We start from the raw sequence: 22,884 nt of genomic DNA, 5'->3' as shown, positions 1-22,884 counted from the left end.
TTTAAGAGTTATAGGGTTAAATGAAACTGGAGCCTTTTCAGGTTTTAGAGAGAGGGATGAAAGAAGGTATAATATGAATGTGGCAACATTAGGAGAGGATGTATTCTTTATAAGGGAAGTGATGGCTAACTTATCTGAGAGAATGAAGTATCTGGAGAAGGAAAACGCTGATTTAAAGGATAAACACAGGTGTTTTGAGAGTGTGAAATCGGATAATGTCGAAATAAAAAAAAAAATGGATTGTCTCAAACAAGAAAATGAATCTCTGAATAGTCCTGGCTCTGGGGGGGTGTCTGTGTACATTTCTCTTTTACAGCTAAACCATGCATTTTCCTCTTCCATATGATGAGGACATTCAAAAAAGATTGGGTAGAACTTTCGCACCTGGTACGTTTTCTCTGCAGAGCTCAATATGCAATTATACCTCGGCTTAATTTGGCCGAAATGCTGGAATTCAGGTTTGGCTTAATAACCATCGAGGAAATAGTCTTAGAGTAAAAAATCCTTTTTATTTATCACTTGCATGACTAGATTTCAGTGCAGATAAAGTTTCAATCTACCCTCAGTCACAGATGATGCCATCCTGGAGTGCAAGCAATTCCACTTGGACTGAAGAGGACATTCCTGAGAAGAATTTGGCCTTTCTTCCAGTTCTGCCCCATCCAGTCACACAGTACTCTACAGTGTATACAGCGATGAAGAACTTCATGGAGATCAACTCCCAACTTGTCCAGAATGAGATACCTATGTACTGTGATGAAGGAGTGTACTGCATTGTTCGGGAAATACAGCTCTTGCGGCCAGATGAATTTCGCGCCTTGGTGCCATGCCTTGGGACATTTCACCTAATCAAAACTGTCCTCAAGTGCATTGGCAAGTCACTTGCAGGAAGTGGGGCCGAGGTCACTTGGCTAGAAGCTGGTGTCTTTGGTCCTACGGTTATTGAAAATTCTGTTTTGAATGGTGGCCATTACGGGCGCTGTCTAGAGGGTATGCAATCTCTCGGAGAAGCGTTTGAACGTCTCCTCTACCAAGAATTCTTTGCTGAGCAAGGCATCCATCCATACACCCAAGAGCTTGCCATCCTGAAAGACATTCAGTCTGCTGTAGAGAAGAAAGACATCACTAAGAGTCAGAAATGTATGGACAAGTTTCAAGAGAAATCCCTAAAGCTCGTTGACAATTTGGACAAATTTATCAAAGCACGGTCTGAATCTAATGAAAACTTCAAATTCTGGGCTACATTCTTGGATATGATGACTGTGGTGCGAGATCTTCTGAGGGCTGATCGTGAAGGACTTTGGGAGCTCCATCTGGATGCTGTACAACGTGCTTTGTACTTGTTCACTGCATATGATTCAACCAACTACTTGAGGTGGTGTTCTCTCTACCTGGAGGACATGAGACGTCTTCCTGAGACTGCACCATCAGTCTATGAGAACTTTGCAAAGGGAAACTTTTCAATCAAAGAAAAGCCTGGGCGATTCACTGCCGTTGGGGGAGACCAGAAATTAGAGCAAAGTATCAACCTGTCAACCAAGTGCTGTGATGGTGTCATTGGGCATGCAAAGCAAAAGCAGTATGTGGCTCAATGGGATTTGATCTACCATGAGATGATGGCGGTGAAGAATCTTCATCGCCAATACGCAAATGTGATGGACAGAACACACGAGACTTACAGCCATCATGAATCATCGCAGTCCACAACTGACCACAAAGAGTCACAGCTTCAGAGGATGATGCAATTCATTGATGAGAAAGGATCTCCACTAGCAGCAACATCTTCCACAACTTTGCAAAACTACGTGACAAAGGAGGTCATGACCGACAACATTAGAAAGGACATGCTGAGTGCCTTAAAAAAGGGGGAAGAGAGGTACCTGGAATTTAGGAAAGAAAGGCTCGTCGAGAAAACTGCCCGAATCAGCAGCACCATTCACCGTGCAAATCTGAAGACAATGAAAACCATCCACAACAAGCAACAGAAGACTATCAGGTCAACAGTTAGGGAGATGAACATAGCAGAGAGAAACATTGAGATTGCTAGGGAACGTGGCCTCAAGACCGAAGACCTCCTGCAATATGATGTAGTGCCATCCCCAGTGCTGTTTGATAATGAAGGAATGATGACTAAGCCTGCAAAAAGTCTGCTGATCAAGGAGTTAGAGGCAAATCTCAAACCTGAAGATTACAACTACAATCACAGAAACAATTCAGCTTTCGTATTGGATGTGATGGCCAACGTTCGGAAGGTGAACCTCAGCAAACTTTCAACATTTCAAGACCTACTTGCCACTTTCATTTCAACATCTGAAGGGTACCGCAGGTTTGGACGCTGTGATTTCGTCTTTGACATGTATCCAGACAAGGCCTCTGTCAAGGACAGTGAGAGGAAGAGGCGAGCTGAAAAGGTGCCCATAGAATACACCTCGATCGATCCTTCATCCCAGCTACCGAAACACATGGATTCCTTTTGGCCTTCCAACAGCAACAAAGATCTGCTCGAAAAACTAATCTACAAGTACATCTGCTCAAGTGTTTCCCCCATGGCAGAATACCCAACTGTGCTCGGTCAGGTGACTGGACAGGAGGAAGAATGGCAATGCCGCAGTATCTACAAAGGTGTAGAAAAGACCCTGCCACATTTGCAATCAAATTTTGAAGAGGCGGACCTGCGCATCCCTCTGCATGTCCTGGACTGCATTGAAAATGAACATAGGGTGTGTGTGGTCATTACCAGTGACACGGATGTGATTGTTGCTCTGCTGTACCATATGCCAGTGTTTCTGGGGAAAGGCCTGGAAGAGTTGTGGGTACGTGCTGGAGTTGGAGAAACCACTCGATATGTGCCTCTTCATACCATGTATACAAAACTTGGACATGACCTCTGCAGAGTCCTACCAGCTGTACACAGCCTTACTGGGTGCGACATCACCAGCAAAGTCGGCACAAAGAAGAGTGCCTTAAAGGCCAACCCAGAAAGATTGCTTAGGCATTTTGGGAAGTTGCCGACCCTGTCACAACCTACCATCAGAGATGCAGAACAGTATTTGGTCAAAGTGTTCAGACCAGTAAGTAAGGCCAAGAATTTCTCTGCCATGCGGAAGAGGTTTTCCATCACACTAAAGGGACTTCACATCACAATCTGCCCCCCACCAGCCAAGGACTCCTTCCACATATCAAACGTAGCTACTACAATGCCTATAGCATTATCCATGCCTTGGAAATGGGTAATGAACACACAATCTCACTGATGGCAGAAGATTTTGGGTACAAGTGTGAAAAGGACCATTTAGTGCCTGAAACCTCGTGGAAGAGCCTGGAGCCCCATTGGACAGTTGTATGCTCCTGTACAGCATGTGCCAGGGCCACATGCCTTTGTAGAGCTGCCGAGACCAGATGTGTTAATTTCTGTCATTGCAAAACAGCGTTACCACTTTCATGTAAAAATCCATTCTAAAAGGAATACAGAGATACCATGTCAAAATCCACCTGATTGTGGCTTGTGCTAGGGATCCTCCGTCAAATGATGTCTCCGTCGTGACATTCAAACAGACAGTGAATCATAGAAATCAAAGAATGGTAATGTTAATGATGAGAGGACCCCATAAGGATGTTTTTCACCAAGTTTGGCTTCTCTACATTTGATGTTAGTGACTCAGGAAGCTTGCAAACCTTTCGTGACTTTCAAACTGAAAGTGAATTTTCATCAGAAAATCGCCAAAAATGCATCATTTTGGTCGAAAAATCATGTCAGTGCCATTGAAACATGTTATAAAAGTGTCTGCTATATCTCAACATGATAAATAAAAAGGATTTTTTACTCTAAGACTATTTCCTCGATGGTTATTAAGCCAAACCTGAATTCCAGCATTTCGGCCAAATTAAGCCGAGGTATAATTGCATACTGAGCTCTGCAGAGAAAACGTACCAGGTGCGAAAGTTCTACCCAACCTTTTTTGAAAGTCCTCATCATATGGAAGAGGAAAATGCATGGTTTAGCTGTAAAAGAGAAATGTACACAGACACCCCCCCAGAGCCTATACTAGAAGGAAAAGTGCAATGATTATGAGGACATTATTCAGGAAATGAACCAGAAGGTGCAAGACAACAACAAAAAAGTGAAAGAGGAATTACAGGAAAAATTAAAGGATGAATTGAAAAAGGAAAGTGAGAACCAGAAAATGAGTTTTAATGAAATAGTGAAAAAGCAAATACAAGACAGGTAAAGAGACACAGTAATAGTTATTAAGGAGAAAGAAGACCTAGTCAGAGACACAGTTGACAAGAAGAAATGTTTTGTAGTATGGGGTGTGAAAGAAAAGAAAAATCCAATCTGGTATGTAAGGGAAAAAGAAGAGAAAGAGTTGGCAAGAGACATAAATACAATTCAGGATGAAGGACAAAGTCTTGATAGTGAAATAGAAGAAGTGTACAGGATGGGGAAATACAGTGATGGACATGTAAGACCTATGAAAATAGAACTGAGGTCACAAGTAGCAGTGGAAGAACTGCTAACAAGAGCAAGAAAACTAGCTCATTCAGATGTATACAAAGATGTATGGATAAAAAGAAACATGAATTTGGAAGAAAGAGAAAGATTGAAAGAATTGAGAAATGAAGTGAAAGAAATGAGAAACGTACAAAGACCGAGGAAAAAATTTTTTTTTGGAAGGTTTGGAACATGAGAGTGAGGAAATGGTACATCAAGGAAAGAGAAGAAGGAGCAGAGGAGGAAATGAGGGGAAATGTAGAAAATTAAAAGTTGCTTATACTAATATAAATAGACTTGTCTTAGGGATAAATGAATTGAACAACTTTATCAAAGAAGTTGAGCCTGACATAATGGGGATCACAGAAACAAAACTAAGAGATCAACTGACAGTAAACCCCATTGGGAATGGGCTGTACAATATCTATAAGAAAAAATAGAAAAGTGAAGCAGGGTGGAGGAGTGATGATACTAAAGAAAAAAAACCTAAAGGTAACAAACGTAAATTATGGCAAAAACAGTGCAGAAATTATTTCAGTTGTAGTTGGGAAAAATTACATGGAGAATAGAGAATTTGTAGTCTGCTATGTACCACCCAAGACAAGATCTTGAAGTCCAAGAGAATATGAGGAAGTTTTGAACACTCACTAATCAAAATATTAGAAAAGAAAAGAAATACTGTAATAATGGGGACTTCAACTGTAAGGAAGTGCACTGGGAAGATATGACTACAGAGGGAAATGAGGATTCATGGGGTTACACATTACTGGAGTTAACTATGGAATATACAATGACACAATGGATTCAAGAAAACACCAGATTTAGGAATAGTGAAGAGCTATCAAGACTTGATTTATTATTTACAACGGAACCTGAAATTGTGGATGGAGTAGAGTATAAGACACCTTTGGCAAAAAGTGATCATGTACTAATAGTAGCGACCTTCAAGGAAGTGATTAGGAATGAACGAAATGAAAAACATAGAAAAGGAATATTGACATATAGCAAAACAAATTTTAGAGAACTCAAAGACTTTTTCCAAAAGACGGATTGGACTAAATTTGACAACCAGGTAAGAGTGGAGGAAAACTGGATGACATTTAAAGAAATTTATAATGATGGAGTGAATAGATATGTACCAAAACTGAAAATTAAAGACAAATATAAGGAAGAATGGTTTAATAGAAAATGTGAAGAAGCAAGAGATAGAAGGGATAGAATGTAGAAGATATGGAGAAAAGACAAACGTCCAAGGAAGTGGCAAGACTACATAATAGAAAGGAATAACTATATTAAAATACGAAGAGAAGAAAAGAAAAACTATGAGAAAAGCATAATTGAAAAATGCAAGGGTCAGCCAAAGATCTTTTATAGATATATAAACAGAAAGTTAAAAAACAAACACGAGATAGAGAAACTAGTTTATGAAAATTATGAATATAGTGATGAATTGGAAATTGCTGAAATAATGAACAGACACTTTCAAGAAGTTTTTACAAGAGAAAAAAACAGTAATTGTGAAGAATTAGGAACCCTTTATCGCCTATGGGGACATTTGCGTCCCCTTTTGTTTATATGCAAGTCTATGGAGAATTATAGCATGTTTCTTCTACTGTGCCGGTGAGGACATATCTGGCACCCACTGACATTCACTCGTTAACAGTGTCTGGCAACTTTAGCCCATCTCCTGCCAGAATCGACAATAGTTTCATAGGAGTAGGACGTGTGGCATGCTGTGCTGTCTCCTTCATTTTCAAGTGATTATGGATGCTACATCAGGTAAGTATATGACTTATAAAAAATCATGCTAGCTCGTTAAGTGCATGAGTCTTACTTACATCATCAAACAAGAATTTGCTCATGTAAAAAATAAATATGTGATAAATTATTATAAGGGGACACATTTGTCCCTTCAGGCAAGTGAATGAAACTGATGACTGTAAACATAGGATAAGTGAATGTTAGTATTCCTAATATTCTCTACGTAATATTCATTTATGTTGCAGGCCCGTCCTCATCATTCACATCTTTACTGTTCTATGGAAAGAATAGGCTTCAACTTGACTTGCTGGCCACCAGTGATGTAGAGGATGATGACCCAGAATTTGTCCCCACCTTGGACGAAAGTTCAGGTTTGTTTACTTGGTTTTGTTTTTTTAAACTAACCTAACCTAATCTAGTGTAACATAACCAAACCTAAACTAACCTAACATAGCCTAGCCTAATCTATCCCAAGATAAATCTAACCTTACCTAACATAGCCTAATATCTCTCTCTCTCTCTCTCTCTCTCTCTCTCTCTCTCTCTTATACAGATACAAGTGAAGCTGAGGTTGACGACTCGCCAGTGGTTATCGAGATTGATGGTACATCGCCAGTTTCAGAACAAACAGTGCAGCGACATAAGAAGAAACGTCGTCTTTACTGGAGCCCTATACAGAACAGGGACTGTTCAGCCACTGCCCTGAATTTTGACAACAAAGAGGAAGAGAAGGAATTACTTTTGCTGAAACCCATTGATTACTTTCGGAAATTCTTCACTTCTGACATTATAGACTTTCTTGTAGAGCAGTCTAACCTCTATGCATTGCAAGAAGATCCAAATAAACCTCTGAATGTAGACAAAAATTAAATGGAACAATGGTTAGGCTTGTGCATGCATATGTCACTTAGTAAACTTCCTGAGACTAGGCTTCACTGGTCAGGACTTGACGAAACTGTAGCATCCATTATGAGTAGAGACAGATGGGAACAGATAAAATGTAAGTTTCATTTAGTTGATAATACTACCAGTGATGGGACAGATAAGTTATTCAAAGTAAGGCCTCTCATTGATTATCTCAGAAATTCATTCAGGCAGATACCAATGCTAGAACATTTGTGTATTGACGAGCAAATGGTCCCATTCAAGGGTAATTCCGGACTGAAACAATACATTCCAAAAAAAAACACACAAATGGGGATATAAAATCTTTGTCTTGGCAGACCATAAGGGTTTTGTATATGATTTTTTCCCATACACTGGCAAGACTGCTCGAGTGGATAATGCAAATGTTCCAGACCTAAACGTCTGTGCAAATTCAGTCCTTCAGCTAGCAGAAAGTATTCCTAGTTTCAAAAACCACAAGTTATTCTTTGATAACTTGGCCACTAGAGGTATATGGTGTTGCGGCACTGTACAACCAGTAAGACTGCAAAATTTAGCATTCAAAACAGACAAACAGCTAACAACACAAGGTCGTGGTTCTTATGATGAGTGGGAAACGCAGGCAGACAGCGTAAAAATAATAGCTGTAAAATGGATGGATAAAAGATCTGTACACTTAGCTTCATCATTCCTAAACAGTTATCCAGTGGACAAATGTGTAAGGTATGATAAGAAGCTAAGAGAAAAAGTTGAGGTCCCACAACCTAACATAGTGAAGCAGTATAATGGCTATATGGGTGGTGTTGATCTCTGTGACCAAATGATATCCTATTATAGAATGTTCTTTAGGTCAAAGAAATATTACCATAGACTTATCTTCCACCTCATAGATCTGACAGTAGTGAACAGCTGGATGCTGTACAGACGTGATGCAGAAACTTTGAAGGTGAAACCACAAAACCAAACTCCCCTTTGTGAGTTCAAGTTCAAGCTCGCAAAATCTCTGATGATGTCTGGAAAAACTGTGTCAAGAGAGAGAGGAGACCTAGCACCTCTGTTGTAAATGCTTTTAGAGCCAAGAAAAAGCTGGAAGGGCAACAATGCCTATTCCAGAAACAGACATCATAGGAGATTCTGTAGGTCACTTTCCAGCAGTTTCACCAAAAAGAGCTAAATGTAAATTGCCTGGATGCAATGGAAAAGTACAGATGTACTGCATCAAATGTAAAGTACATCTGTGCTGTAATACAAAGAAAAACTGCTTCCTGAGCTTTCACACGAAGTAGAGTTCTTCACATGTGCCTCTGGACAATAGGTTCTAGATCAGAAACACATTTTCATTAAATTTTGATATTTGTTTTTGTTTAGGAGTTGATTTTAAAAAAAAGTGTCGTGTGCCTGAAGGGACAAATTTGTTCCTTTAAGAAAATATTATATACAGTCCCTGGACAAATTATTAGATGCACCTTGGTTTTCTTTGTATTTTGCATGTTACGAGTAGAAAACATTCATTAATTAAGAATGTTCCTCTACTTCCCTGGCCAGGAAATTCACCAGATATGAATCCTATAGAAAATGTATGGGAGCTGATAAAGAGAGAAGTGGCAAAGGATATCATTACAACGAAGCATCAACTGATTGAGAAGATAATTCATGTCTGGAATCATCATCCACAGATCCAGGAGGCAGTTCAGTCATGTATTGATAGTATGCCAAGGCGTATCGAAGTGTTAATAACCGCAAAAGGAGGTATAACAAAATATTGACTATATGCCTTTTGTCCTTGAGTGATGACATATTGGTCAATAATGTAGAAATAAAGATCTACTATTATCAGATATGGGTTTTTACTAGCCTCAAGTATTCAAACTACTTTAATCTGTAAATTTCAGGCATGTCTGATTCTAATTAGCAACGTTTTCTATTCAAAACCTGCAAAATTCTAAAAAATTCAAGGTGCATCTAATAATTTGTCCAGGGACTGTATATAGATTGTACTTCCCAGTTTTTTTTGTAATGCTTTATTTATCAGATCAAAGATAATAAAAAAATGCGTTGGATATTTTGTTTTAGTCAACCCCAAAAAATCAGGCGGTAAAGGGATAAATCTCCTGCGATGAGAGACATCGTTATTTCGGAGCAGGAAATAATGATACAACTAAGAAATTTAGATGTAAGAAAATCACACAGTCTGGATGGAATTGCAAATTGGATATTGAAAGGGTGTAGAGAAGGGCTGGCAAATAAGGTATACAATATAATAAAATGTTCCACTGAAAAGGGAAAAGCACTAGAAGTGGAAAAAAGCCAATATTGCGCCAATATATAAAGGAGGAAATAAGAGAATCCAACAAATTACAGGCCAGTGTCCCTAACAAGTACAATAGCTAAAATATGTGAATGTGTGATCAAAGAAAGATGGACCAAACATTTGGAAGAAAAAAATATAATTAATGAAAGACATTTACAAAAGCTTTACAAAAGGAAGATCATGTGTAACAAACCATATATGCTTTTACTCTAGAGTCATAGACTTTACATAGGAAAGAGATGGATGGGTTAATAGTGTATTTTTAGATTTAAGAAAAGTATTTGATTACCTCCTCCTACTCGGGAACGTTGATAGACATTCATCACGCAAGACTCGGGGCACGTCGATTGATGTTTTGGGCTATATTTTGGCTATTTTCTTCCCGTTTTCTTTGCTTGTGAGTTGGCAACACTCATCGGGAGTAAACAAGTGCTATAGGTCAGTGTGTCACCAACTTCCACGATGGATGGTGAAAGCGAAAGTGATTCCACGGTGTCCGATTCCGTCACCTCTCCCGCGCGCCTTACTTCTACGCCTCGGGTCTCTCATCATGTTGCAGGGAGACAACTTTTGAATGAGAGTGGTATCGAAAGGGCATTGGAATTAACAGTTTCTACAATAATAGAAAGTGAAGATAGCAATGTTCTTTGCTCTGATACAGATATAGGAGGTTCAACCACCGAGGGGGAGGACATTCTACCACCATCACCAGCAACTCCTATTTCAGGTGTGTAGTATTTTATATATATATATATATATATATATATATATATATATATATATATATATATATATTTTTTTTTTTTTTTTTTTTTTTTTTTGAGTGGGTGGGTAAAATATACAAATTAGATCACTTTGCAAACATTTTGATTGATTATTTATATATATTTTTTTCCCAATCTCCTGTTATAGGCCCCAACACGACAGTATCCGTGGGGGATGATATTCCACCACCACCACCAGCAATTCCTGTTACTGGTGTGTATTTTATATAATTTTTGCAAACTCTATAAAAAATAGATCACTGAAAAATTTTTCAACATTTCAATTGATTACATTCAGATTTTTCTCAAACTCCTTTTGCAGGCCCCAGCAGGACAGAGGAACTGCCTGTAGATACACGAGCAGTCCCTTCCACAAGCAGAGGAGTAGGGAGAGGTAGGGAAGAGCATAGAAGGGAGTCTGATCTATTTTCGTCCTCCTTATCTCCCGTGGCACAAGGGTCAACTTCCAGCACTCCTCACTCAACCTTCTCCTCCCGTTCTCTGCTTACCTCTTCCTACCTCCAGAAGGATAGAAAGAGAAGGCTGGACTTCTCTTCAGACACCAGCGAGGATGAGGAAGAGGTCGATGTCCCCACCCAATTACATGCTGCAGCAGCAGCAACAAGAACAGCAGCAACATGGAGAGCACGTGGTGGAAGAGCGAGTGGGAGGAGGAGGAGACAGCATCGGGGGAGGAGGGGCCGCCTTATCTTGGGGCAAACAAACCACGGCAACCCTCCCAACCCTGACTCACCCCCGTCTTCACCACCACCACCACATCAGGGTGTGGTTGATGCCATCGTGTGGAGGGACTGTGAGGATCATACACCTGCTGTGTTCGAGTTTGACAACCCAACAGGTGTACAGCCTGAACTTGGTTGCACTACCACATCAAGCATTTTGAATTATTTCTTGGCATTTTTGATGTGGCAGTGATATCGCTAATCGTCAATGAAACCAACCTGCACAGGCAACTACTAGCCAACTGGGAAGATCCACGATTAGTTTGGGGCTATTCCCACTCCTCCACTTGGAATGACGTGACCCCCTCAGAGATGTATGTGTGGTTAGCTCATACAATGTTGATGCCTCATGTAAAGAAACACAAAGCTCAGGACTACTGGAGCAAAGATGAACTTATTCATACTCCAATATTTGGAAAATATATGGGTAGGGATAGGTACCTGAGTATATACAAATTTCTCCACTTTGCCACTAATATGGGCCCAGTACCTAATGACAGATTATATAAAGTTCGTTACCTTATATCTTTGCTTCAGGAGAAGATGAGGAGATTCTTCAAACCATACCAGAAACTGGTTATCGACGAGTCGCTTGTACTTTTCCGTGGGAGACTGAATTTCATCCAGTACATCCCGTCTAAGCACCACTGTTTTGGCTTGAAATTCTTCGTGTTGTGCGATTGCAAGACGGGATATATACTGGATTTTGTCATCTACACAGGTACGGATGTGGATATCCAGGAGACAGGCCCTCATGGGTTCTCAGGAGCTGTTGTCAAGACTCTCCTGGATAAACACTTCAAGAGGAACCACATCCTGTACACCGATAATTACTATACTTCACCTGCACTCACTCAGTTCCTCCTGCGGGAAGAAAAAGGCACCTGTGGCACTGTCAGAGCTAACAGGAAGCACTGGCCAGCTTTCCGGGCCACGTCGAGGGGACAAGTCCAGAAAAAAGAGTCTGGACCAATGCTGGCCATGCAGTGGATGGACAGACATCCTGTGAATATGCTTTCGACGATGCACACAGGTGACCTGCAGGACAGTGGCAAAGTTGATCACAACACAGGTGAACCAGTGAAGAAGCCTGATGCAGTGATTGACTATAATGTCAACATGCGACTCGTCGACAAGAGCAACATGATGGTGAGTGAAATTGACAGCCTGCGGAAGACCCGAACGTGGTACAAAAAGGTTTTTCTCCACCTTGTGGATGTAATGGTGCTGAACTCTCATATCCTATACAAGCAGCTATCTGGCAATACGAAACTCTCTCTCAGGTGCTTTGAGAAAGAGTTAGTCAGGCAGCTATTGTCGAGGTTTGGCACCATCACAGGCAAACCTGAAGGCCCAAGACAGATGCTCCTCACAGACCGGCTGCATTCTGTAGATTTCAATAAAACACACCGGCTGACCCTCAACCCTCGCTTGGCTTCAGGGAGGACGCCTTTTCGGTCTTGCATAGTCTGCAAGCATACCGCCCACAGAGAACAAAGACGGGTAGAAACAAGATACCACTGCAGCTCATGCAATGTCGCCTTGTGCGCTGTAGACTGCTTCTCAGATTTCCATTCGGAAGAACAGTACTAGCAAGGAGTGTGGGAGACTATGAATAAGTGTAAATACGTGTGTAATATAATGTTCTAGAGTTGTGAAGTGACAGTGACACAACATAATATAAGAGATGTGACAGTGACACAGTATAAGTGATGTGCCAGTGACACAATAATAAGAACAAATAAATAGTGTAAATAAGTGTATATAGTGTTTGATGTAGCATAAGTGATGTGATAATGACACTTTAGTAAAGGAGAAGTGACAGTGAAAACTACAGACACTGTAAATGATTCACAGAGGATTTAGGCCTACAGGGGATACCTCTATAAAAAAAACATGCCCTGACTTTACCTCATGGGTGGTGTGGAAACAAGTAAAAAAATAATAATAGTAAAAGAGAGAGAGAGAGAGAGAGAGAGAGAGAGGATACAAGGGGCCCGTTTTCTATCGCTGTAGCTAAGGCCGCTGGCGCCGATTGGACACAAGGCCACGTACACCGATTATACCACCTCATTCAACCTGTGATATTTTGGTAACCATAGCATCTAGAGACTTCTGGTTTTTTGCATTGCAAAGAGAAAGAGTTGCTTGTGGGCAGAACACCATTTGTACTCACTTGTTTCTTGAATTTTCAATTGTAATCAGTATGTAAATAGAGGCTATTTTGTGCGTTTCTTGCCAAACTTCCCGAGTTAGCGTGAGCGAAAAACCAAACGTCCCCAAATTTTAGGGGTTGTTCCACACGGAAAATTAATAAGAAAACTGGAAGATATAGGGGGAATAAAAGGAAAATTACTGGAATGGATGAAGGATTTCCTAACTGGAAGAACTACGAGAGTGACAATTAGAGATAAGGAGTCCACCTGGAAGGAAGTTATAAGTGGGATTCTGCAAGGTTCTGTGTTGGCCCCAATTATGTTTGCAATATACATAAATGACATGGACGAAGGAGTAGAAAGCTATATGAGTTTCTTTGCAGATAATGCAAAACTTTTGAAGAAAGTTGGGTTGCACGATGTTTGTAGAACTCTACAGCAGGACTTAGATAAACTATGGGAATGGAGTAAAAGATGGGAGATGGAATTCAACATTAAGAAATGTAGCATAATGAAATTTGGGAAGAACAAAAATAGGATAGCAAGACGATATATTTTTCGATTTCTCCATTGCGTAATTGTGTTAGCCTTCGTAAGCCTTTCTTGAACCTTTTTAATTGCTTGGCCCTCTTCTTAGTTTCCGTTCGAGATGAACAAAGAAGAAAAACATGTTTTTTGGTAGCGTATGAGTAGCTGTCGCTTTAAAGCGACACCTGCCTGTTGCTTTAAAGCGGCAGTCGTGACGTCATCACCTTGGTCAAGTATATAAGGAGGAGCGTTGAGCTCTGGACCTCAGTTCGTCTTGAACCTCTGCACAGGCAACACCTAAGCAGCTCCCCTTTTTAGCAGCTAAAATGTTCGCCTACTTAGTGTTAGCCACCTCTCAACTTTGTCCTTTTACAGGATCCCCATACGGGTTTTTCACCTTATCTTTTTGGCTTTTTTAGAGCGACAGGTCGCTTTAGGGTGGCAGTTCGCTTTAGAGCGACAGGTCGCTTTGGGTCGGCAGTTCTTTTTTAGACAACAGTTTCCTCTGGGGAGACAGGTCGCTCTGGAGCGAGAAGCCGCTCTGGAGCGACGGGTCGCTCTAATTTGACATTCTCTAGTCGCCATCACTGCAAGCAACGAATCGCCACCTACACGGGTCACTTATAGTGACCAAAATGTGTCGCCTCAAGCGCAGAGGACGACTTGCCCCTAGCAGGCAAAAACAATTCGTCCCCAAGCAAATCCAGTACCTCCCAGGTACTCATTCACCACTCAAAACTCGGGACGTTTTGCCCCCAGCAGACAAACAACTCGCCAACGATAATGGATGTAGCAGGAACAATGTCGGTCATATACTACTATGATACGACCTATTGTGAGTAAACTTTGCCCTCACACAGTGTGCTTTGAGTTTGGCGGGCTTCGCTCTCACGAGCTATCCTCTGCCACAATTTCAGCGGGCTTCACTCTTACGAGTGAGCCTCCGCCACAGCGTGCTACGAAAGCAGAACGCTACTTGCCCAGAAGAATTTGTTTCACAAATTCAAGGAATCCCTGCACAAGTCACCTCATTTTATATCTCATGAATATAATACTTTCTGACATATATATCAGTTTGGTAATTACTCTGTATCTTACCATGCTCTTTTTTCTCCTTTCAGCCAAATTGCCTGAAACGATGACTGACCAACCGCAACAATGCGCAGTATGTGTCAAAATGAGGTTCGACAATCCATGTATCAAGCACGCTCAATGCTGCACATAAGGAGGCAAGGGCAAGCACGGCACAGGTCTCCTTTGGAAACCAGCATCATGCCCAAAATGCTCCTCATGGATTGCAGCTTATGATAACCACCAAGAGTGTGAGGCGGAGATTGCTGAGATAATACGACTGGTGAGACGCCACAGAGTACGCTCACACAAAGCGGGGGACGACTGAAACTCCCTGTTCGACCCTGCAGATCTCAGAGACAAGTTCGGTCACCTACTCCAAACCAACAGAAGTGTGTCTAGGGAACGCTCAATGAACCGAGCATCCTCAGCACCACCGCCCAGCCTAGAAGGGGCGAACAGTCCACCTGCAGCTGAACACAGCACAAAGCCATCTCCACCGAAACAGGCTCAGCCAGATAAAGATTCCACAACACAGCAATCTGCCGAAATAGAACGCTCAAACGACCCGCTTTTTGATGATCTGGCCACATCCTCCGATTCATCCACCAAAGCAGACAAGCATGACAAAAGGGCTAGAGACAAACAACCCAAGCCGTACACATCAAAGCGCTCCCCTTCCCCCTCCGACTCGAGCTCCTCAGATTCGTCCTTCGATGACCGACACATGTGTCGCTCACGGAAACGGTCTTCTCACCGCAATTCTAAAAAAGCCTCACACAGAAGGTCTAAGAAAAGATCTAGACGCTCCAGAGTTCGTTCATACTCACCCTCTCCTCCACCTAAGAGGCGTCGCTCAGAAACCTATTCCGACTACCCGTTGACCCAGGACAATTATAGACACGGGTACTTCACCAAAGAATACATACAGAGTCGAGGCCGGTACGAGCATCACGGCTACCAAAACCAAGATTACGATCCTCTCTACGAAGAGGAGGATCTTTACTATGATCAGTATGGAGATGGCGGCAAAGAGGCGGAATTCTCCCCTGCACCCAGCGACCCACCTCCGCAGATACCCCCGGTAGCACCCCCTCAGGTGTCCCCAGTACCACCCCCTCCAGTCTCAGACACAGACCTGTCCCAGGGAGACACTCGGCAACTACCTCTATCCCCCAGTAGACCCACTCACCAAGGTCTGGTACCCTCCAGCAAATGCACACTCACAATTCATGGTGGATTGTGACCAAGTCCTCTTCATTTTTAGAGAAGCTCATTATGGATGGTTTACAGTTGCAAGCGAAGAACCCTTAGGCTTCCGAGTATCAAACAAAGCCGCATGGTCCAGACACAAGGCTTTCCTAGCCGAGTGCTCTGACGACCCAACAGCACGCCCAAAAACTCCCACGGCGTCACAGGACCTGGCCGTCGCCAGGCACGGATTCTCCAAAACAGTGATGGAACGCCTGGGTGGATCCCTAGAACTCGATCCCCCCACCATCGTACACAGCAGGAAACATCCCCTATATGATGAACTTCACAAGGCACTCAATAAGCACAGAGTTGCCCGCACCCCAAAAGTGACACTTCTTAATTTCTCGGTGCTACCGCAGCCCAACGTAAAATAAAAAACAAAGCCTCTTTCCTTCAAGTCAGGTCCAAGGAAGATGAAGACGACATCCTCAACTTCCTCAACAGCAAAACCTCCCAGTCCTGCAGTTACATCACGGACCTGCCCACAACCTACACCTTCTTTGCTTCTCCCTCGCACGAAATGCTCGGCATACAGCATCACCTCAAAGAGGAACTACTATCCCTCTTGGGCTTGTATGATTACACTTCCAGCACCTACTTCTTAGAAGACGAAACAAAAACAGCCCATCCTCAATCATCCCACCCTCAAATGTTCGACCGTACGATGAGATACCTCATCTTCGGCTATAAAAAATTTGTGGCGGCCGCTACCCACACCACTGAACTACTGGGAGCGGCATCCCTACTGCTTCGCCTAGAGTTCACAGTAGTCCAAAAGGCACCCCAAACGTCTGACCTACTAGTATACAGTACAGATATCGTGAGCACCAGCATCCTGAGCCTCAAAGGGGCCCAAGGGGTCGACCAAGCTATCACAAACGGGACTATCAGACCCCTGCCCGTCGGTCAGAACAGTCCCAAAACACATCAACCTTCCACCTCCCAAGACCGTGGCTGCCGCCCCTCCCAAACATCCATGTTTATCGAACGGCGGTCCTTTCGTAGCTCTTCCTCGAGAGGACACGGCCGACCTCAGTGAGGAACCACTCACGGCCAGCGAGGCGCACAGTCAGGAGGCTACAAGAGTGGACAGTACCGTCCTGACTACCAGCGACGGAACAACAACCCCTCACCTAGAGAATCAACCTCGCGAGGCAGAGGCTCATACAAAGCGCCTCCAGCTACGCAACAAGGTCGCACCAACGCCAATTCCCGCAGAAAAACGAATCCGGCACACCCCTCAGGCCCCAAACGAAACTGACTATCCAGGGGGACGCTTACAACTCTTCGCCACCGAGTGGTCAGACGCCCCCACCGCTATCTATTGCATTGTCAAACAAGGGTTCCACTGGACCTGGTTAGACAAACCACCTGCCCTCTCCACACCAAAGAAAAAACCACAGTTGCTCAATCCAGACCTCTCCCTCGCAATCCGGGAGTTGCTCTACAAGCAGGCGATATACAAAGCAAACCACCAACCTTGCTTCCTTTCCAACGTATTCCTGATCCCAAAGAAATCAGGGGGCTTCAGATTCATCATCAACCTCTCTCGCCTAAACAAATTCATCTACGCTCCAAGGTTTCACATGTCCAACCATACCTCGCTGGCGTCCATGCTCCAACCTCCCGTATGGACTACTTCCATCAACCTGCAGGACGCCTATTTTCATATTCTAATCCGGCCATCACTGCACAAATTCTTGGCTTTCATGCACGAAGAGCACCTATACTTCTTCAAGGCACTGCCCTTCGGATTAAACGTAGCCCCATACATCTTCACCCGACTACTCCGATACCCTCTCGGCGTACTCCACCGGTCCGGCATTCCAGTTATCGCCTACTTAGACGACTGGATGATTTGGGGGAAATCTCAGACAGACGCAGCCAGAGCTTTCAACACCACCCTTCAGTACATACAGAAACTGGGGTTCATCGTAAATATGGAAAAATCTCAAGCCATCCCAAGCACAGACACCGAATGGCTCGGAGTCCGCTGGCTGTCCGCCACAGGCCGGTGGGGTCTCCCCCTCACCAAACAAATCAACCTAAAAATCTCCATTACGGACCTGCTCCACAGAAACACCTGCTCCCGCAGGGAATGGGAGAGCCAACTCAGAGGCCTAAACTTCCTGTCTCAAATTCTCTCCCACACTCGCCACCTCATACAACCTCTTCTGAGACTGCAACTGCTCAACAGTGCCTCTCACAGGGACATGCAGGTCCTAATCCCAGACCTCTTCAAACAAGACCTCCGCCCCTGGCTGGACCTACCCCTTCTCGAACAAACAGAAGTGTTTTGCCCAGTGTCCAGCCCTCTCCTCCTATGGACAGACACGTCAACAACTGGGTGGGGGGGGCACACAGAAACTCTCAATACATCAGGGACGTGGACAGCACAAGAGCAACTTCTGCACATAAACATCCTGGAGGTACGGGCAGTATGCCTAACCATCCTGCAGCTCAACATTCGCAGCCACCTGATCCATCTATTCATAGACAATGCCCCAGCACAATATGCGATCAAGAGACTCTCAGCAAAAGTCTCAGAGTCTCCGCCACGAAATATCCTTACTCATCCCCATCCTGAAGCAGAGAGAGATCAAGATCCTACCCTTCAGAATTTCCACTCTCCTGAACAGCAGAGCGGACAGCCTCAGCCGATTCTCCACGCTCCTCCTAGAGTGGGAGCTCCCACAACAAGCATTCAACTCCATCACTCAACAGTGGGGCTCCCTGGAGATAGATCTCATGGCGACAGCCAAGAACGCCAAGCTCCCAACTTACCTATCTCCCCATCCCGACCCTCTAGCCCTCGGCTGCAACTGCCTAGCTTGGGACTGGAATCAGTGGCAACAAATCTACCTATTCCCACCCAAGTGGTTCATCCCGATGGTGATAACCAAACTCCGATCGTACAGACACCACGGCATCATCATCCTCCCGTGGTACCCAGCGGAGACATGGTTTCCATACATCAGGAACTGGGCCCTCCAATGGTGGCACCTGGACCTACCAGATCCCACGAAGAATGTATGGCTCGCCTCAGAGAAGTGGACCGCATTAAATTTCTGAAGGAATGTTTCGCCTTCACATTAGGTGACCAGGTGGCTTCGCCACTGGTCCAGGCCTACCGCGGATCCACGAACCGTCAAGCCGAGTCAATCTGGAAAACATTCCAGAACTGGTTACCAGCGGATGTCACATCTGTCACACCAAGAACTGTGATGGAATTCCTCCTTGCACTAGAAGCAAGACACCTAAACCTAAACCCACGCACCATTCTCAACTACAGATCACAGCTTAGACTACCCATCCTCCAAGCATTCGGTCTGGATCTCTCTTCCGACTTATTCTCCCTACTTGCTCGAAGTCAGTTCCTCAAGAACCCTCCCAGCAAAAAGAAGGTCCCCCAATGGTGCATGGATAAAGTCCTAGCTACCTTTTCCTCAGAAGAATTCAACATGAACACAGCTTCACCGACCAACCTACTCCTCAAAACCATATTCTTGACAGCTCTAGCTTCAGGGAACAGGGCCAGTGAACTGGCAGCCACAATAAGGGAAGGCTTAATCATTTCCAAAGACAAAGCTGTCCTTCCTACCAGCCCAGACTTCCTATTAAAAAATCAAAACTCTCAGCATCCTCGGCCTCCAGATATCACCTTCCCGGCTCTAGGGCGTAGACATTCCCTATGCCCGGTTAACCCCTTCAATACGGTGACGCCTATGTGGGCGTCATGAAGCCCCAGTAGCAAATACGGTGACACCTACGTAGACGTCATATTTCTTTTCTGAGCTTTCTTCAGTTCAGTTGTCCCGCATAGCGTGTTGGATACCAACTACACACGCCGTATGCTGTCCTTGAAATTCTAGTGCTCCTCCCACCATCCTTGTCTCCACCAATCACTAAAGATAAGCTACATGTGTCCCGCCTTGTGTCTAAAATTACCCAATGGCATAGACTGTTCCCATCTCTCTCTCTCTCTCTCTCTCTCTCTCTCTCTCTCTCTCTCTCTCTCTCTCTCTCTCTCTCTCTCTCTCTCTCTCTCTCTCCTCCTCTCCCCATCTCTCTTCCTCCTCCCCATCTCCCTCTCGAAAGATAAGTTACATGCCTTGTAACATTCGTGAAAACACACACACACACACACACACACACACACACACACACACACACACACACACACACTCACACACACACACACACACATGCACACACACACAGGAAGAGAAATGAGAACAATAATTAAGGACAGACCATCAGAATGGGGCTTGGTGGAGAGTGGAGTTCCACAGGGATCAGTGTTGGCACCAGTAATGTTCGCGGTCTACATAAATGACATGGTGGATGGGATGTCCAGTTATGTGAGCCTATTTGCAGACGATGCAAAATTGTTAAGAAAAGTGAGATGTGACAAAGATTGCGAACTACTCCAGGAAGACTTGGACAGAATATGGAAATGGAGCTGTACATGGCAAATGGAGTTCAACACGACAAAATGCAAGAAAATAGAGTTTGGCAAGAGTGAAAGAAGAATCAGGAGTATGTACAAGATAGGAAATGAAGACATAAAACCAGTCATGAAGAAAAAGACCTTGGGGTGACAATTACCAATGACCTATCGCCAGAGAGACATATAAACAAAATAATTGGAGAAGTATTGAACTTATTGAGGAACATAAGAGTGGCGTTCGTATATTTAGATGAAGAAATGATGAAGAAAATAATTACTGCAATGATAAGACCGAGGCTTGAATATGCAACAATACAGTGGGCTCGAACTTAAAGAAACACATAAGGAAACTAGAGAAAGTACAGAGGGCTGCAACAAAAATGGTGCCTGACTTAAGAGATTTGACTTATGAAGACAGACTGAAAAGAATGCAACTTCCGACCCTGGAAAACAGAAGAGAAAGGGAGACCTGATAGCAATATACAGAGTGATGATTGGCATGGAAAAAATGGATAGGGAAGATCTGTGTATGTGGAATGAAAGAATGTCGAGAGGGCATGGGAAAAACTAAAATGGCCACTTATAGGAGAGATGTGAAAAAATATAGCTTCCCTCATAGAAGGGTGGAAGCATGGAATAGTTTAGACGTGGAAGTGGTCAACGCAAGGAATATTCATGATTTTAAGAAAAAGCTGGACATTAATAGATATGGAGACGGGACAACACGAGCATAGCTCTTTTCCCGTATGTTACAATTAGGTAAATACAATTAGGTAAATACACACACACACACACACACACACACAAATACAAAAACAACAAATTTTCTAATCTCTCTCTCTCTCTCTCTCTCTCTCTCTCTCTCTCTCTCTCTCTCTCTCTCTCTCTCTATCTATCTCTCTCTCTCTCTCTTTTTTCTCCAAAGAGAGAAGCGTCCACTTTCCTCTTCGAAGGCGATATAGTGACTAAAAAATAGCAGCATAATACACAAAGACGACAAGTATGACAAGCTTGCACGAGTTTCCCGCGCTCGGGCGCGCGGCACTACCACCCATAAATCATACAGGCAGACTTTTTTAACATCCGGTGCGAAGGGGTTAACGCACTTAGAATCTACAAAGCCAGAACAGCATCCCTTCCTCACAACGGGTTTCTATTCATAACCCTTCCTCAGGGAAACCATTACAAGCAGGAAGACTCTCTTACTGGCTGGCCAAAGCGATAAAGACGGGAGATCCTACAGCCACCGATCCAGCGGGTCATGACATTCGCAAGTTCGGATTCTCCATCGCGCACTTCGGAAGAGTGCAACCTTCCGAAATCCTACAGAACGGATTCTGGCACAGTCCCAACGTTTTCTTACATAAATACCTAATTTCTTGTAAACCGTCGCCCACCCCCGTGGTCGCCGGTAGATCTAAGTAGTTGTTTTCTTTTCATACATATTGTAACTTATATGTAAAGGAAAATTTTTTCTTCTTGTGTTAACGCATATCAAGAATATTATCTCCTGTCTATGTAATTGATTTCAATATACTATAGACCCACAACAAATTTTATTCACCTTTACGACCATCTTAGACACGTATTGGTATGTACCTTTACCCTTTCCTAGTTTCCTCCTTTGACTGTTCCTCCTCCTTGAGGACATCTACCTTGGATGAAGGCAGGGTCTGACAACCTAAAGGCTTACGAAGGCTAACACAATTACGCAATGGAGAAATCGAAAAATAACCCCTACTGATGTAGGAAGTTATTATATTTTTCTATTTCGTAATAAGTAATTGTGTTAGCCTTCGTAAGCCTTTCTTGAACCTTTTGAATTACTTAGCCCTTTTCTTAGTTTCCGTTCAAGACAAACAAAGAAGAAAAAGAGGCGAAGGAGAGAAGAAAAACATGTTTTTTGGTAGCGTATGAGTAGCTGTCGCTTTAAAGCGGCACCTGCCTGTCACTATAAAGTGGCACCTGCCGCTTTAAAGCGGCAGTCGTGACGTCATCACCTCGGTCAAGTATATAAGGAGGAGCGTTGAGCTCTGGACCTCAGCTCGGAGTGAACCGGTAGCACAAGGTGATGACGGACGAAGGTTTTGACTGTGATAGTGGGAGGAGGAGGCCTCAGCTAACACAATTACTTATTACGAAATAGAAAATATAATAACTTCCTACGTCAGTAGGGGTTAAATATAAATTTGGAGAAGAGAAGATTAAGAAGGTGGAAAGTGAAAAGGACCTGGGAGTTCTCATAATAAAAGAAATGTCCCCCAATAAACATATAAATGAAATTGTTGGTGAGACCTACAACTTACTGAGAAATATTGGAATCGCATTCTCATATATTGATGAAGATATGGTGAAAAAGTTATTGGTATCCTTGATCAGACCACGACTGGAGTATGCAGCAGTACTGTGGTCACCTAACACGAGGAAAATTGAAAGGATACAAAGAGTGGCCACCAAACTGGCCCCAAC

General features: G+C 43.4%; 2 protein-coding genes and 1 pseudogene across 2 annotated transcripts in view; all 3 read left to right on the top strand.

The window, feature by feature from the left end:
- LOC123499522 (piggyBac transposable element-derived protein 3-like) overlaps nt 1-19,778 on the top strand; it is a 59,187-nt gene extending 39,409 nt beyond the window's left edge. Inside the window, exon 2 of the mRNA XM_045247581.1 lies at nt 14,762-19,778. Within this exon, the coding sequence (XP_045103516.1) occupies nt 17,552-19,705 (2,154 nt within the window). The 5' untranslated portion in view covers nt 14,762-17,551 and the 3' untranslated portion in view covers nt 19,706-19,778. The remainder of the gene's footprint in view (nt 1-14,761) is intronic.
- On the top strand, nt 3,109-9,198 carry LOC123499525 (annotated as a pseudogene).
- On the top strand, nt 10,287-13,260 carry LOC123499526 (piggyBac transposable element-derived protein 4-like). Its single transcript, XM_045247592.1, has 2 exons — nt 10,287-10,427; nt 10,536-13,260. The coding sequence occupies exon 2, from the start codon at nt 11,269-11,271 to the stop codon at nt 12,547-12,549; it is 1,281 nt and encodes a 426-aa protein (XP_045103527.1). The 5' UTR covers nt 10,287-10,427; nt 10,536-11,268; the 3' UTR covers nt 12,550-13,260.
- Nucleotides 19,779-22,884: the final 3,106 nt, after the last annotated feature.

This window comes from Portunus trituberculatus, chromosome 50 (assembly GCF_017591435.1).
Source record: "Portunus trituberculatus isolate SZX2019 chromosome 50, ASM1759143v1, whole genome shotgun sequence".
Taxonomy (NCBI): domain Eukaryota; kingdom Metazoa; phylum Arthropoda; class Malacostraca; order Decapoda; family Portunidae; genus Portunus; species Portunus trituberculatus.
Note: the sequence above shows the minus strand (reverse complement) of the source record. Positions and strands in the feature narration are given on the sequence as shown.

What these genes read in the sequence shown, in the direction of transcription:
- LOC123499526 (XM_045247592.1), top strand. Translation starts at nt 11,269, where the DNA reads ATGTATGTGTGGTTAGCTCATACAATGTTGATGCCTCATGTAAAGAAA.